Below are 17,426 nucleotides of genomic sequence, written 5' to 3' on the forward strand. Positions count from 1 at the left end.
ATTGGACTATATTGTGGAGGGAATAAAAGACCACAGTGGGACAGATTAAGTTGATTTGTGGACTTCCTGCCTTCCCAATGCACCTTGTTGTTCCTAGTCATAAATGTGTATCAGCGGAAATGGAAGACAACCTGTATTCTCTTAATTGTGCTGTATTTCACTGGGGTCTTTACCATTGTGAATGTTCAAAGGGATGCCCCGGAACATAGAGATTTTTCTGTATGTTTTTCCCCTATAACATCAATTATTAAGCAGTGCAGTATATTAGCACAACCATATGCTTATTATAATAGTAATTGCTTCCACATGATTATTTTCAGAGTATTTCCTTATGTAGTGAGATACTTATCTTGCATGTAGAACTACCTATTTTGTAAAAAAAAAAAAAAAAAAAATACTAGTCACAGGAACACCACTGTGTTTATGATTACTAACCTCATTGAATCAAAGGCGCCATAGATGGAGGAAGTTTTAAGAATATTTAATACATCATTTGCTGGATTCTATCTCTTCAAGGTGCCCGGCAGGTTATCTTGGTAGATGTGAATTTCCTTTCATTGTGCAGAATGCAATTCTATCCTTGCGTGGTTAGAAATTAACAATCTGAAATGAAGTCCTGCATTCTAAACAACCACTGAAATATTTAATATGAAAACAAAACACCCACTCTCCTCAGGCTGACTCTTCCTCTTTGGTTAAAACATCAATTTTAAGCAGCTTTCCCACTAGCATATTCTCTCTCTCTCTCTCTCTCTCTCTCTCTCTCCCTCTCCCTCCCTCCCTTCCCCTCTCTCTCTCTTTCTCTCTTTCCCCCTCCCTCTCTTATCTGTCTCTCCCTCTATCTTTCTGTCTCTATCTCCTTCCTTCCCTCCCTCCCTCTCTTCTCTCTTCTTACTTCCTGTCTCCTCTCTCTCTCCATCCCCTTCTTTCTATCCTTTCTCCTTCCTCTCTCTACCTTTTCTTTTAGATTTCATGCCTATAAATGAATAAGTAAATATTCTACATAGCTAACAAGAAATAGCAGGACTCTCTGTGGTCATTGTAAAAACTTACTATGAAATAAAATAATGAGATTTATTCCTATTTTTTTCCTATGGAGAATTATAAGTATTATGATGCAAACCCACACACTCAGTGAATACATAGAGAATTGTTCAGCCTCACTCATTTATATATATGACAAATAGAATTAAAACATTTTTATCTACAAAGTGGGAAGATGCCAATGCTGGTTTCTTGTGACTCCCAATCACAGTGACATGTGTAGCAGGCATATCTCACAGTATCAGTGCAAGAATTAGTGCTCCTATTAAGGAAGTGGTTGAAAGCATAGTAACCAGGCATACCTGTATGTTCTAATTCTTTTAGAATTGACCCCCAAAATATTCAAGGCTAATTTTATCATGTTGAAAATAGAATCAAGCTAAATGTTCCATAAAGGAAATTATAAAAATATACTAGCCCAAGAAATTATGTACTCTTTAATTTTTTGCAAAAAGATGCCATTTACTGGAGACAAAGGACTATGTGGGAAATTTATAACCTATAATATTAGCTCAGAAAATATATTCAGATCTCAAGCCCTCTCTTTATTTTATATGTATTTAGTTCTTTTAAATGCTAAGAATTAAGTGAAAAGCTTTGAGCGTGGCATGCTAATGTTCTACCATTTAGCTGCACTGCCAACCTTCCTATAACATTACACTGAAACACAGGTTGAAAAACACATGCATGAATTGGTAGATTATGTTTAACTCTGATACAAAATGATACGTTCTCTTTATTCATTTTATATATGTATATATTATACACCCACACATGCATTTAAATATATTTTATGCCAGCATATCACATATTTTCTATACAGGTATATAGTTTCCATATGCATATATGTATCACAATAAGGTAATAATAAAAAGTGGATTCTAAAACATGTTAATTTCTTACCTACACAAGAATTTGGCTGTACTCTTATTTTTTTGTACTTTTAAACTCTATATTTAACTAAGACTCTTTAGAAAGCAACAGAGAAGGCATTTTACTTTATTTTCTTGAGACAGGGTTTCTCTCTGTATAGCTCTGGCTGTCCTGGAACTAACATTGCAAATCAGGCTGGCCTCGAACTCAGAGACCTGCCTGCTCTTTCTTTAATCCAAGTGTTGAGATTAAAGGTGAGCACCATCACAGGCAGATCAGAGAGGGTATTTTCAACCAGGTCATATAGGACGTGATATGCATAGTCTTATTAAGTAGGAAAGGTTAAGGCTGCTACCTCACAGTTAGAAAAAATGCCAACAAAATATACTCCAAATATTAAACTGAAGGAGTTAAAATATAATAAAGATCAACTTAATGAGAAAGAAACAAAACAGTAAGAGCAAAGCAGAAGTCTTGTAAGAAACATAAATGGATTCCTTTCAAGCCTGATTAAAAAACATGAGAGATAAAAATATCAAGGATTAGCGATGAGAAGGGAGACATAACTATAGTTACAGGAGCAATTAAGCAGATTGTGGGAGAACATGACTCATGAAGAAAGAACAAAGTTACTCTTCAGGAACTCATGATCACCTGGAACAGATCTGGCCGATGCTCACCTACAGCACCCTAAATACTCCTGGGGAAATAACATCATGACCAGTTTCCTTGTACAGAGCAACATTTGATGCTACTTATTAACCATGTGACTAATGAGTGTAAGCACAGGCAGGGTAGCCGTTGTAATACCGTTTTGAGAACATAGGCAACAAGGATCCATCCTTACTTATGTTTCCCATCTTGAGTATAGAATTAGGCACATACTCCAGTTATAACTTATCTTCAATCTGTGCTTCTCGAATATTACTCCCTTGATTAAAAATATTTGCAGCATTGCCAGATTTTAGTTTCTCCTGGTTCAAATGTGACAAAAGAAGGCACATTCATTAATGAAGGGTTCCTAGCTCCTCCTACCCAGAGTTATTGCTTTGCTTTCTAATATCATTGATTCTAACTTATATTACTTTCCTAATCATACATATAAATATAGGTACATTATTTATATTTGTAAATATGGAATATGTGTGTGGTATACATATGCTTTTTTCTAAAAGAATTGAACGCATTTCAGTTATTTGGGTTTTAACCTATGAGGTGATATATTTCTACTACTTCCCAATGAAGTTATTATATCCTCATTATTCTGGCTAAAATTTGGAGATACCAGGAGACTGAATCCTTCAAAGCATCATCATCTTCACCCTAATAATGGCCATCTCTCATCACCTGATTCACTTGGATTTGTTCATTTACAATATCCATCATCCAATTTTTAATCATGTAATCCTAATTGCATTTTAACCTATCTAAAATATATACTTCCGAAGCTATGTTACTCCAATCAAATACTTAGACAGAATATTGCATGTGGATATATGTGGGCGATTGGCTTCCTTACAGCAGTGTAAAAACATTATATCTATTTGGATATAGAATAACAGTCAATATAGGAAATAGAGAAAATTAAATGATAATTATACAAAATTGTTAAATCTATGGTCAACTTACATTACCATAAATTACACAAAAGGAAATATAATGTGTTGCCACAAGATAGGAGACGGTCCAGTTATTACAATGGCAGCTTGGCTACCAAGACTCCAATTCACAAGAAACATCATATCTAAAAGGTTTCAACACTCTTTTTATGTCTACATAAATATATACCTACATGCTTGTAATACTTACCTTTCTGTTTATATAAAGTGTTATGTATGAGCAATATTTAATACAAAGAAATGTACTGCGTGCTTTAAAACATTCTCAAAAATTGAGATTTCATGAATTTTATGAGAAGAGAATATGAAATATTAAAGCCAGTTAATTTGAAGTCAGAGTGTTGCTATTTTCAGGGTTGAGTGCAAATATCCTTTAAAAAGAAAGAAAGAAAGATAGATAGATAGAAAAAAAAGAAAGATTGTCCTGACTCTTCTGTTTAATACAAAAAGGAATATTGTTAGCCTGTTAATCATTCCTAGACCCCTTAGGTGAATATAACCCTTCCACAAAGAAAATCCTCCCTTTATTCTACTCTAAAGATTGCCAACCCGTTGATCTCAGTTCCATCTCATTACTAACTAACTTTGCAACTCAGTGATCTAGTCTCCATGACACAAATCCCTGGGATGGTAAGGCCACTGACAGTTTCATGTGGGATAGGGCGACCCACTCAGGCCAAATCCTGGGTGTCCACTGGTGAAAACTTTCTTAACTTGGAAAACCTCATTTCTGGCTTTCACTAGTTCACAACTCAGAGGTAGGCAGCTTCTCCCTGTGCCCTTTCTCTTTAGAATGTTTGAGGTTTGAAGACAATCAATTCTATACTTGACTTTGTAGTCTTTCGCGTTACCTTATTAGACTCTATGAACATAGTAAAAAATATGAAACACAGCTGAAAATTATTAGTACCAAGCCATTTTCTTCCTCCTCTTTGTGGTTTATTTCCCTGAAAAGTCCTGGGATTTTCCTGAACCAGCAAAGGCAGTTAAGCTTTAAAGTAAGGATTCTGTCCATCTTCTTCGTGAATTCCCACCTATACATGCTTTCATATTAAAGTAGATATAAGTGTATGTGTTAAACATTTATAACCTTGACATTCTTCTACTTCAGAGCATCTACTAGAATTATACTAGCATTTTATAAATTAAATAGATACGTATTTAATTCTAATTTATCTGAAGCACTTAATTCCAAAGGCCTTACAACTGTTTTAGAAATGTAGCATACCAACACTAAACCCACCTTGCTCATGAGCCAAACCCACAAATTAGAATGACCTCTCTTCTAAGCATATTTTCAATGGAGCTAAAATTTTTGGCCTCTAGTCTGTGTTTTACGGTTTTGATTATCTCTGATATGCATAAAGTTTGTCCTTAGGTCAAGGTTGTTAACTCAAGTATGTACATGCATTAAGGAAAGTTAAATAATGAAGTAGCCTCCAGGGCTCTCTGGTAGGCTCAACAACACGGGACTTCTGTACATTGGCTGCCGGTACTATGTCTAACCCCAGCTTTGTTCAGAGAGAATTCTAGAATCAAATTACCTGTATTTTGAGAGAAGTCAAAAATAAATGCCCCATCTCTTTTCTTCCTTGCCAAAAATAAACAATCCCTAATATATCATATTTCATATAAATAATGTCACTAATCTTTTTTTTTTTTTTTAACACTGCACTGATCAAATGCAACCACTACATGGGCTATAGCCAACATGAAGACTACATCTCATAACCTGTGTTGCTGATGACTCTCCCATGAGTCACTTATTTCTGTCTTTAGGGGTCCTCTGACATTATTTAAACTGAGGGTAAGGAAACGAGGGAGGGGCGGTTTCTAGGCAGGTCTTCCAGCTAGCACTAACACTGTATGCAAAATTAAATAAGCAACTCTGCCATTTCTATTCTGTTTCCAAATCTATTAGCTGTACGTTTCTTCTCCCTTTAAAACTACATCCCAGTTTAAAAAAAAATGGGTAATTGAAATATTTCATTATGTGTAGAATGTTCTCAGATCCCTTTTAGTTTGATATTAATTTCCATGCAGGCTCATACAGATTTATTTGTTTGTGGGAAATTTATATGCCCTTAGCTTTGACTCATTGTATTTATGACCCCAATACTTGATTTGTGGTACATATTTCCATCTCTTAATTTAATTTGATTCTTGACAAACAAATGAAAAAAAAAAACATGACTAACAACAGGGAAGAAAATGAAGTTAGATTCTTTCTTCCGAAGAGTTTGATTGTGCTCTGCCAGAAACATCTCCCACGTCCACCTTCAGATCTTCCCAGCCATTGAAAGTCAAAGCCTAGACATCAGGGACCCGATAGCTTAAAGCCCAGGGCTCATCCACCCAGCCCAATGTCTCCCTGAAGGCCTTGAGACTACCTGTGTAATAGGCAGGCTGCACTTGCCAAAAATAAGGCTATGCTTTGCTTTATTTATTGTATTTATTGAATGGATCCATTGCTTGATCACCCCTGGGAGCATAAACAGACTGAAAAGAAAATAAAAGAAGAAGAAGAAGAAGAAGAAGAAGAAGAAGAAGAAGAAGAAGAAGAAGAAGAAAAGAAAAAATATATAATGAAAGACCATGCCACTGAGGTTTATAAAGTGAACTGTATAAACTGAAGAGAGGCTCACAGATCACACCCTTAAGCATCCTCTTTTACTTTAAAGTCACATGCATATTGGTTAATTTCCCAGTAGTTTCACTCTTTAAAGTCACACAAAGTGACATCTGCACAGCATCAGTCATTTTGCCTCTTTTTACATATCTAGCTGTATGACCATGGGCAACTCTGAATTTTGTTTCTGACTCCATCAGAACTACTATCATCTATGAATTAGCCCTGTGATAATCACACATTTCATGCTCTGCTTAAAATTCTCTAAACACTAAGAGGTTTCTAAGCTTCTACTAATAAACCGTCATAGAATTGGACCTGTCATTAAAATGAGATCATTTGTTCATTCAGGAAATTTGAGATTGTAGACCTGTAAACCTGTGACATTCCTGCTCCCCACGCCGATGTCATTCAGTTTTTCAATCTATTTTTAACCAACTCAGTGCATTTATTTGCAAATGTTACTTTTACAAATTTGTTAGTATGAGAAAAAGATTTAAGACTATTTTTGTTGTCATCAAAGACCTTGAAATTTGTTTTGTTTTCTTTTGTATGTGTATGTGTGTATGTGTGTGTGTGAAACTCTGTTTTAAGGAATTAAAATATGTTCTTGTTCCATGGAAAAATTCTTTGGTTTATTGACAGTTTTATGTCTGATGGATTATACTTCACAGTTTGTCCCACCAGAAAGCTCTCTCATGTCCTCTCCTTCCTCTGATGAAACCCTTATAATTCTCAAGAAGTCTCTATCCAACTTTCATAGTCTATGTGTGTTTGTGTGTGTGTGTGTGTTCATGTGTATGTATATGTGTGTGTCCTACCATCTGAGTTTCTGTGTGTCTCTGTATGTGTGAATGTCTGTGTATCTCTGTGTGTTTATGTGTATGTCTTTGTGTGTGTGTCTATATGTATGGGTCTCTATGTGTGTGTGCATGCCTGTGTGTTTACTGCCCCTCTTATCATTGTGGCTTGTATACATAGGCATGAGGTAATTCACTAGTGCATGGGCTACTTGGGCTATTTTTTCAGTGGGAACAACACTGAAGAAAATGACACTCTCATCCCCAGCAAATATTAGCTGCTAATGGTTTGCACGGGAAGAAAGGAAGGGACCTCCTGTGGCCCTTCATGATCTGTGTCATGGGAATTCGTGCCACAACTGAACTGTTTTTTTTTTTTTTTTTTTTTTTTTTAAGAACAAAAGTATAAGTCTTTGTTATGTCAGCCCCTAAAAGAGAATCTTTGTGTCTGATTTAGGCCTCCTCTGTAAATGTCAGGGTGACAGAAGGGAGAAGAAATGAATACAGTGGATCATAAAATACAAAACAAATGTTTGTGGTAGACAGATTAATAAAGTAGGAGTGGAAACGGAAGTCAGAGTGCTATTTGTGTGCTCACTGAGGGTGTACTTGAGTTCTCCAGTTCCTCCAGAGGCAACTTTTTATTGTAAATGAATGAAGCTTGCTTGACAGGAGCAACAAAAGTGTCCCCATCATCAAAGAGCCTCATCCTTGCCCTGGGATTATACATGTGGTTACAGTCATCCCTGGGAAGCACCTGAGCATGCGCGACCGCAGCACACAGAGACACACACTGCCATCCTCTCCCAAGAACACTCACGACCTAATGATCGATGGCCCAGACATCCACCCCATAGAGCCTTCATGTGCCAAGAACCAGAGTTTCTGAAGTATAATGAAATTATCTCAGCATTTCTATCTACAAACTCAAAGTGTGATATAAAATTTATAAATGTCTGAGCTGGTAAGTGGGGGAAGTGAGTATTATTCTTATTTCCTTCTGATGCAAATGAGGGCATTTCTTATGCCTTTAACCAATATTAGGTTAAGTTTTCTATAATTTTATACTTTTATTCTGTAGACATTTTTTTATCTTTTCTCCTTTCTAGATTTCCAATAAAGTAACTGAAGCTAGGATTTTGCTGGGGGGGAAAAAAAAGAAAAAAAGAAAAGAAATGAAACCCCATGGATATTTTTAAGTCCCCAAGGTGAAGAAACTGCCTAAGGGAGTCAAGAATACATAGACCAGATTTTTCCAGTGTGTGCTGCACTGCATCTTTAAGGAGGCAATTAGTTATTCTTGTGTATTAGTGACTGTCCCATTTTCTCCACGACTCAGGTGATACAAAGAGCCTTCAAGAGGCTATATTTTAAGTGGGACATTTATTACTGTAGAAAAAAAAGTATGATTCTAATTTAAAGTCCCTGGGAACGCCCTTTGTACAGACGCAGGCAGGTTTCACACAGTAAAACCTAACTGCTCTTAACACTCATTGTCATTTCTAGCCAAGCCATCATTAGCTGCAAGCTAGAGTTAAATACCCTGATAAGAGTCCCTGGACCTGAGGGTTTTATCTATTTAAAGCAGTCCTGCTCAGCCCTGCACAATGCCGCCTACAGACACAATAAGGAGCTCAGAGTAGCGCAAACTTTGCAGCCTCTATACCTCAAAAAAACATCATAATAAATAAATAAATAAGATTAGGGATGTGTTGAGTGCGCTTGGGACCATCAGGATTTCTGTGGGGGCAGGGGCTATCTGTGTGTCAGAAGCACGTGGGAGACTCAATCAACGTTCGCCTAAGAAAGATTATTGACAAACACAGGGGTTTTAGCACATGATTTTGAGGAATAGATACACACTTAGAACTCAAGACAGGGAAGTGGGGTCCGGAAAGCTGTCGTTCCTTCATGCTGCTTAGCAAAACCACAATTAAGATATTGATAAGAATCTTCTAAATCAACACCGAAATATCTTTAGACCCTAGATCACATCTTACAAAAGAAAGCGCAAATGCAGAACCCTGCAGAAAACCTTCCTGCTCCATGCATCCTCACAATTTTAAAGGGGATTGGAGGGCTTCTTGCTCAAAGCACAGATTCCCATGACTTCCCTTCAAGAGAGGCATACCTAAAAGATTATCGATTTGGTTCTGAAGGGCACTGTGTTTATTATGGAGGAAGCCATTGCTGGGTACAAGTGTGAGAAATTAATGACGGCTTTGTGAGTGTCCATGCTGTGCCGTGGAACCGGTGGGCAACTGTCAATCTATATGATAATACATTCCCAAACTCATAAAGTCAGTGATGTGAAAAAGCATTGATTTCTCTGTGAGCTAAACAGAATGTGTCGGAGAGGAAGAGTGAGAAGTTTAGTCAAGTTAACACCCCAACCTGTAGGTTTCCTTGCACCTCTCTTTGTGTATCTTGAAGAATTTTTTTTTACAACACATGTAATATTTTATTTTTCTGCCCCCAAATGAGCAAAATGTGACACGTTAGATAAATAATTAGAATGCATGAAATATTTAATGATTCTTTGAAAGGAGAAACAAATCATCTATCTAATATTTGAAAATAACTTCACATAGTTTGTACTCCGGGTTCCATACTTTACATGGCTTTAGATACTTCGATACCTTTAGAATTTGCCAAGTGCACTCACCTACAGAACTGAGTCATGTCTCCAAGTGCACTTTTCTTGATTGCATTATAACTGGCATCAAAGGAAAAAATCAAGGTATTGTATCAAAGGGTTTAGTTCCTATCAGCATTCAGGGATGTACAGAGACTTTCTCTGACTCTAAAATGTTCCAATACCATGCATTTCAGAAATTCTGGATAAAAGAATAAAAAAAACCTCCGTGTCTATCCAATACATAATTAATTACACACATTTCCTACCCATAGCACTTCTAGGTAAATTCAAGACAAGTCTTTCTTTTTTTAATTTTTGTTGTTGCTCACATGACTTTCACAGAAATCTCTTATTGCTTGAGTTTTTAAGAGCTACATATAAATAATTTAAGAGGGTGGAGAGTCTATAAATATATGCAAAGAACACAACATAGCTAGTTCCCCACGTAACTATGAGAATGCTAACCATGGGAGATTTTTCTTAAATGCCTTACTTAAAACGTGTTGTGATGATTTGGACTGCTGCAGTGATTTTGTTTATTTGACAACCAAACTGCTTCCATCGAAACACTATGTGACGCAAGTCTAAATTTAAAAGGAACATCAGTAAACGAATTTGATGTCTATCTTCATGGGAACTTTAAAAAGTAATCTTTTAGCCGATAAACCCCTTAGAGGGTTGAACGTGCCAAGTATCAGGATTCTGTTAAAAATTCGAGAGGGATCAAGTGCAAAATTTCCTTGAGTGTTCACACTGATTAGCTGCAGGAACGGAGCCATAAGACCTATCATCTCATTTCCAATGTGGAATAAATTATTTTGAAATTAAAAGTAAACTTCAGTGCAACAAAGTGTTACCTTTTCCAGTACACATGGATCATCCAGGGAATGGTAGATTTCCAACACATTTGTGAGTCTGAATGGTATTTACCTATGTGTTTGCATTCACAACAAACTGCCTGACTGGAAATTGTGCTCTCTCTCTCTCTCTCTCTCTCTCTCTCTCTCTCTCTCTCTCTCTCTCTCTCTGTCTCTTTCTCTCCAATGAAAGAAGGCTCCTAATGCTTCTCTACCAGAAGTTTCTGAGATTTTACACAGACATTCCTAACTAATATATTTGTAAACATTTTAATGGTAATTCTTTCAGCAAACATGCAGGCTATTCACAACATGTAGAACATCTGAGATATTCTCCAAAAAAATCAGCTATACCTAATTTATCTTTAAAAAATGTTTTGGACTACACACAGTTCTGAGTCTTGTAGAAATACACAAATAAACAAATTATCTCTTTAAGGACGTGTGCAGGCTTCCCTGGATTCGCCACTTAATGATCAGGACCATTTAACCCTCAAGGTTTCATTAAAACTCACCCACAAAGCTGATGGATGGGCCACAATGGTCTGTGATGAGAGATGCAGGAATCTATCACCTACATAGGCACTAAGAGGGAGAGGAGACAGAAGAGAAGCCTGCTTGGAAGACAAGACACTTCCTATTTGTCATTATTAAACCCCAGGCCATGGGCTCCAAGTTTGATCTTCAATACGGATATGAGGCATTGCTGCCTGGAAATGAAAGGGGAAGATAAGTAGGATCCTTCACAGAGCTTGATGGCAGAAGGGGAAAACGCTTCAAAACAAACCTCGGTTGCTATTACAGGGAAGCAAAATCAATACTGCGACCTAGGAACTTAGGGAAGAGGACATTCTCCAAGGACAGGCTAGAGTTGATCAAGCCACCTCTTTTATGGTGCTACTCACTTGCTAATAAGACTAAATGACTACACTTGAATACTGGGTTACCATCAAAATGTGATTTTAAAATTTCTCATCTCCTGTGTGTGTGGGTGCTAGAAGGTATCTCAGTAATTTTGTCCTCTGCTCAGGCTGGAGAGACAAGGTTGATTTGAAAGTAAAGCAAATGAATGTTTCTTTTAAAATTAAACCTCTTAAAAATGAACAAACAAAACCAAGAAGGACCCCCAAGTCCCCCATAACGCAATGGATAGACCGTGGAAAGGTTTTTAAGAACTGCCCTACCATTGTCGTCATCTGACTTGTTCTCGTTGTCAGAATCAGTCAGAGTAAGGGCTGAGTTCTCGCGGCTGGACAGGCCGGAGCTGCGCCTGGATTTTATCCCTCGTCCCCACAGTCTGATGGCGTGTTCTGGAGACATCCCTCCCTCGGTGTCCGAGTCTGCATCAGACCCAGTGCTCAGGGAGTAGCCCTGGTGGAGGATCCCCATGTCGGAACAGTAACCACTTCGGTGAGGGGAGGGCTCGCAGATCCCCAGCTCTGCCAGGGTGAAGTTAGTCCCTAGAATAACAGCAACAGAGAGAGGGTTACACTGTAGGAATGCTGGGCAAGCTTGAGGGACATTCCACAAGTCCAACGGGCGCATTTGATTTTCTTTAATGCACAGACACAGGCCATGGATAGGGGTAGCAGGGGTACTCGCATGACACTGGGGTACATTACAAATAAACAGAAACATGGATCAATTTAACACAACAAGCTCAGGCTTCGTTTCAGAGATCTTTTGTCATCTAACACCACTGTAAACCATCAAAGCACTCCGTGACTACTTACTATACACTAGATATTTACTTGTGTATATTTTACTTGGTAAATTTTGTTTGCATTAAAGGTATTTTTTTTTTTTTACAGATAATATTATTGGACTTACTTTAAAGAAAAGGAAAGTAAGACCATAGAATTTAAATGTCCTTCTGTTTTAGCTTTCATAAGGCCTGGGCCACCATTTATTTTGTATGTATCTAGTTTATTAGTATATGACCGTGGTGCAAAGGCCGTAAAGAAAGGCACCTCTGTATTATCAGCAGAGAAAAATCAGGTAAGTACCACAATCATTGGTGACAGGGTGATTTAATCACAAGTCCCAATCATTCATTCCTGGAAATTTGTGATGAAACTTGACGCTCTAAAATAATCCACATACCATATTTCAGCTTTCGTGATAAAGAACGTCAGCTGTTTTGTGAGCTTAGCATGCTCCCAGTTTGTATCAGACACATGTGCTTTTATTCTGAATTTTTACTTTCCTTTTTTCACTGTACCATGCTCTTCCCACAGGCATATTTGATTGTGTGAAGGAAATGAAACCCAATTACGCACATAACTGTCCATTGAGTGAGCCTTAGTCACTGCAGAATTAACCAAGTAAACATTCCTGCCACATGAGGGGAGACAGCAGTCCTTACCAAGCAGAGACTTCGTCAGCTGCTCTGACATTCTCTGCCCAGTGTTTTCTATTCTAGTTCTCACCTCTCCCCCACCCCCACCCTAGGTATTCTTTCATCACTGGATGCTAACAAGCAAGTTTGAGTCTCGGAATCTATGAAAGAGAAGGTACTAAATTCATATACATCCATTTTATGGGTTACTAGACCCTTCTCTCTGTTGTTGTAATAACTGGAAATAGTTGTTTAATATTGACATTCTTCCGTCTTGTCTTCAGAGTTAGTAAAATACATTCCTTCCTGTTCCCCAAATAAATGAAAACAACCTAAACTCAAATACACCTCTTTTCCATTCCACATGTGGTTTTTTTTTTAAGCAGTCTGTTCCCATCTTTAAATAGAGTATGCATTAAGGCAACTTTGCGTATAATTTTCACTCATTCTATTATTTAGTCTGAGATTCAAAGAACTTTGAGGGAAAAGAAGCAATCATCTAAGGAAGCGATGCTTGCATACCAAGCAGTTCCCATACCCAGCGGTCTTAGCGGGGGTGCACCAAGCCGAAGTAAGGGCAGGCCAAGAGACATAGTGGAAATATCGTGACCCCTTTTCTTTGTTTTTAAAACACACCAGAAAACAAACTCAAGTTATTCTTTCTTATCCTATACCAAACGTCTGGTGTCAGGTATAAATTTTATAAGATTTAAAGTAGCCATAAATGGTGTCAAAGAAAAAGTCTGTTTTTAAGGTTTCAGCTTTGAGCTTGCAGCTTCTGCACTACAATTGAGCACCATTGCGGACAACTGAGCATGCCATATTCAACTCAAAAGAGAAGGGCATACACATAACTCCACAGTGTGTTTGGAGACTGAAGACTGTCCCCCCTAAAAAGAAAATTATTTTTTTTCAAAAATGTACCCCCAAGAGAAATAATCTTCTTTAGGGAAGAGCCTACCAAGTGGTTGTCTAACACCAAATGGTCAGCCCTGAAATCATACATACAAGTAACAGTACACAGACAAAGTAGATTGTATTTAACAGTGTGTGTGTGTGTTTGCATTTTAAAAGCAATTAACAAGAAAAGAAGACATGAATTTGAGAGAGAGAGAGAGAGAGAGAGAGAGAGAGAGAGAGAGAGAGAGAGAGAGAAAAGAGCGGTTTCTGGACAGATTTGAAGGGAGGAAATAGAAGGGCAGAATTATGCAATTACATTAAATTTCAAAAAGCAAACAAAACAAAACCCAACAAAACATCAATTTGAACACTAGCTTACAACGCCAGTTTCTCCTTAGTTCCTAGTTTGTTATATTTCTGTTTACTTTTACTATACAAATAGGGCTTCATTCTAATTGCTAGAGGCAAATTCTGGGCCAAGGCTCCCTCAGGATTCCTGATTTAGCACATGAAGCTGGTGTGCCCCATACCCAGGAGGAGGGGAAAACAACAACAAAGTGAACCTGGTCTACCATTTTTTAAATCATTCAACAAGTGCTTATTGTTCTTTATGGAATGGTAGGCATTGGGGACGTAACACTGAACATTATAAAAATAGTCCTTTGACATCTACATTCTAATTGGGAAAGAGGGATTAATTAAAGAATCACTTTGATTTATTTATTAATTACTTTATTTTTAATCAATTAATCATAAAAATACAATCTATGCAGTGATAAATGCCCTACAGAGGAAGGACAGAGAACCATGAAAGGTTGCCTAGGTCCAATTCTTCCTGTGTTCACAACTTATTTCCCAGGTGCTCATCTTGTGTGGAGAGAAGACATGGGCAGATAAACATCTTGCTACAGAGAAATTATCATGCCTGCACTCAGCATCCCTGTATTTTCTGTGCATTGTTCTGTATGAGATGATGGTAGACAACCACGGTTTATATTATTCATCTTGCAACTTGCAACTCCATACGACGCACTTCTGCTCAGAACAGAAAGGGCTATGGGAGGAGGTATTAAAATAATATCAACTTCCTGCTTTGCAGTGCTTTGCTCAGTGATGGAAGCCTGATTTTACTCTAATTTATCTGGCATTAGTATGTCTTTATTAAGCTTCACGGCACCTTTGAATGGAAGAAAGAGACCAGTCATTGTGTGACTTTCCAAGATAAAATGGTTGCTGGAAACCAGTCAACCTTTCATTCCTTCTTTGAAAGAAAAAGTGAAGGCACACTGCTCCCCACTCATAGAACACATGTTTTCCCTACATCTGGCTCCAGCTTTCCTGATGTTGCTGACTAAACCAGATATGTGGGAACTGCCCAGCTCATAATATATATATATATATATATATATATATATATATATATATATATATATATATATATATATATATATATATAAAATAGAAGACTAGATTCAATATTATTACAGATGAATAACTTACAATATTTATATCAGACAATTTTGATAAAATTTAAAATACAGAGAGGAAAAATTATTTGAAACCTGTTTGGTCATCAAGGCAAGGGAACACAAGTCTTTCAGATAATTCCTTGCTGAGATGTTTGGACCTCTCATTGCTTTTTTTTTTTTTTAATCATAATCTGAGTTTGTAATCGAGATCTTCTTCACAACTCTTAGAGAAGGAAATCTAGCAACAGGTACTAAGTGACAGCTGTCCTTTGACCCACTAATTATATTAAAGGATGCAAGCTGGAGGAAAGGTTTGCCCATGCATTGTGGCCATGGCTTTCTTTTCTAGGTTTCCACCAACTTCTCACACTTCAAAATAACCTTTAACAAGGAGGAGCACATGTGTAGCTAAGTCAGAATTATCATGCCACAGTAAACCAGAATATACAACTAGCATGGAAAATGTCAGCATTGGAACAGATTGTCCACTATAAGGGGCAAGAAGACGAAAGTTAACTGTAGTAATGGAGGGACTGTAATACAGAAGAATGCGCTTATCGTTTAAATTCTATAATCTAAGAACCAGGATGTAAACTAGAAATGCTATAGTCTCAGATGCAGGCTAAGGTTACCTAAGTAAATAGAGTTGTTATCACATTAGAGCAATCCCTAATGACCACTTGTAAAATTGGTTCCATCCACTCACTGTCATTTACTGTGTCTCTTCACATGCCAATTGCATATGCTGATGTCAGAGAAGAAAATGTCAATGAGAAATTAAGTCATGAAGCTTGAAAAAGTGAAGATTTTCATGAAGTCAAGAAACATAATGATAAAAGAAAAAAAAAAAAAAAAAAAACTCGGACTCAAGAGAAGGCCACAGAACTAAAATGAAGCCAAATTAATAAAAGCCAACAAAAAGCGGCATGGTGGTTGGTGTGTTCGCGGGAACTTTCTTTTCTTTTTCTTTTTTTTTTTTTTCTTTTCCTTTCTTTCTTTTTTTTTTTTAATTAATTTATTCTTGTTACATCTCAATGTTTATCCCATCCCTTGTATCCTCCCATTCCTCCCCCCCCCATTTTCCCATTATTCCCCTCCCCTATGACTGTTCCTGAGGGGGATTATGTCCCCCTATATATTCTCATAGGGTATCAAGTCTCTTCTTGGCTACTTGCTGTCCTTCCTCTGAGTGCCATCAGGTCTCCCCCTCCAGGGGACATGGTCAAATGTGAGGCACCAGAGTACGTGAGAAAGTCGTATCACACTCTCCACTCAACTGTGGAGAATATTCTGACCATTGGCTAGATCTGGGAAGGGGTTTAAAGTTTACCTCCTGTATTGTCCTTGGCTGGTGCCTTAGTTTGAGCGGGACCCCTGGGCCCAAATCTGCCTATCATATTGTGGGAACTTTCAAAGGTGAATTCAGTACTTTCTGGCTCTGGGCCTAGATAAAATATCTCATTTATCCCTGCTGTTCCCACCAAGGACAAATGCAGTTCCTAGACATTACATATAAAGTCATATGCTATGATTTGAAAAGCCTGATATATTAAAAGGCTGGTTTCCAGTTAGTGGCACTACTGTTAAGTGATTGAGTACTAAAAGTGCTTAGCTTATCAGTGAGCACTCCAGTAATGAGTTCCTACTGAGTGGTCAGTTAGGATTTGGTACCTGGGTTGGGAGTGGTCAGTTAGGATGTGGTACCTGGGTTTGGGAGTGGTCGGTTAGGATGTGGTACCTGGGTTTGGGAGTGGTTGGTTAGGATGTGGTACCTGGGTTGGGAGAAGCGGTAACTAGACAGAATGGCTTTGAAGGATGCATCATGTCCTCAGACATGTCCCCTCCATCCAAGTCTTCCCATCCCTTTCCTCTCTGGGTCTGGTCCCCATGAGGTTAGCAACGTCTTCTCCAACACTCGCTTCTACCATGATGTTCTGTCTCTTTACAGGCCTAGAAACAATGCACCTAAGCAGTCACTGGCTGAAACTTCTAACATCCTGAGCCCAAGCAGATCTTTCCTCTGTTACACAGGGCTCTCTTGGGCCTTTGCCACAGCAGAAAACTGATTAATCCAACACACATAATTCTGAAAGGGGGAAGAAGAACACAGAACCATCAATGTGCTTAGATCCAAAGTAGCTGAGTTCCCTGGGATTTCATTTCCCCTCATGCACCATAGACCCAGCAGCATAGAAATGTACCAGCTGCAAACAGTAACAGAGGCAGACAGAAGAAAGCCACAAATATATGCTGTGGTAA

General features: G+C 37.9%; 1 protein-coding gene across 7 annotated transcripts in view; it reads right to left on the bottom strand.

Moving 5' to 3' along the window:
- Positions 1-17,426, bottom strand: part of Tenm2 (teneurin transmembrane protein 2) — a 1,156,123-nt gene that overhangs the window by 851,985 nt on the left and 286,712 nt on the right. For all 7 annotated transcript variants that reach the window (XM_051167370.1, XM_051167369.1, XM_051167371.1 and 4 more), the window contains exon 3: positions 11,645-11,920. In XM_051167370.1, the coding sequence (XP_051023327.1) occupies positions 11,645-11,920 (276 nt within the window). The remainder of the gene's footprint in view (positions 1-11,644; positions 11,921-17,426) is intronic.

This window comes from Acomys russatus, chromosome 25 (genome assembly GCF_903995435.1).
Source record: "Acomys russatus chromosome 25, mAcoRus1.1, whole genome shotgun sequence".
NCBI classification, from domain to species: domain Eukaryota; kingdom Metazoa; phylum Chordata; class Mammalia; order Rodentia; family Muridae; genus Acomys; species Acomys russatus.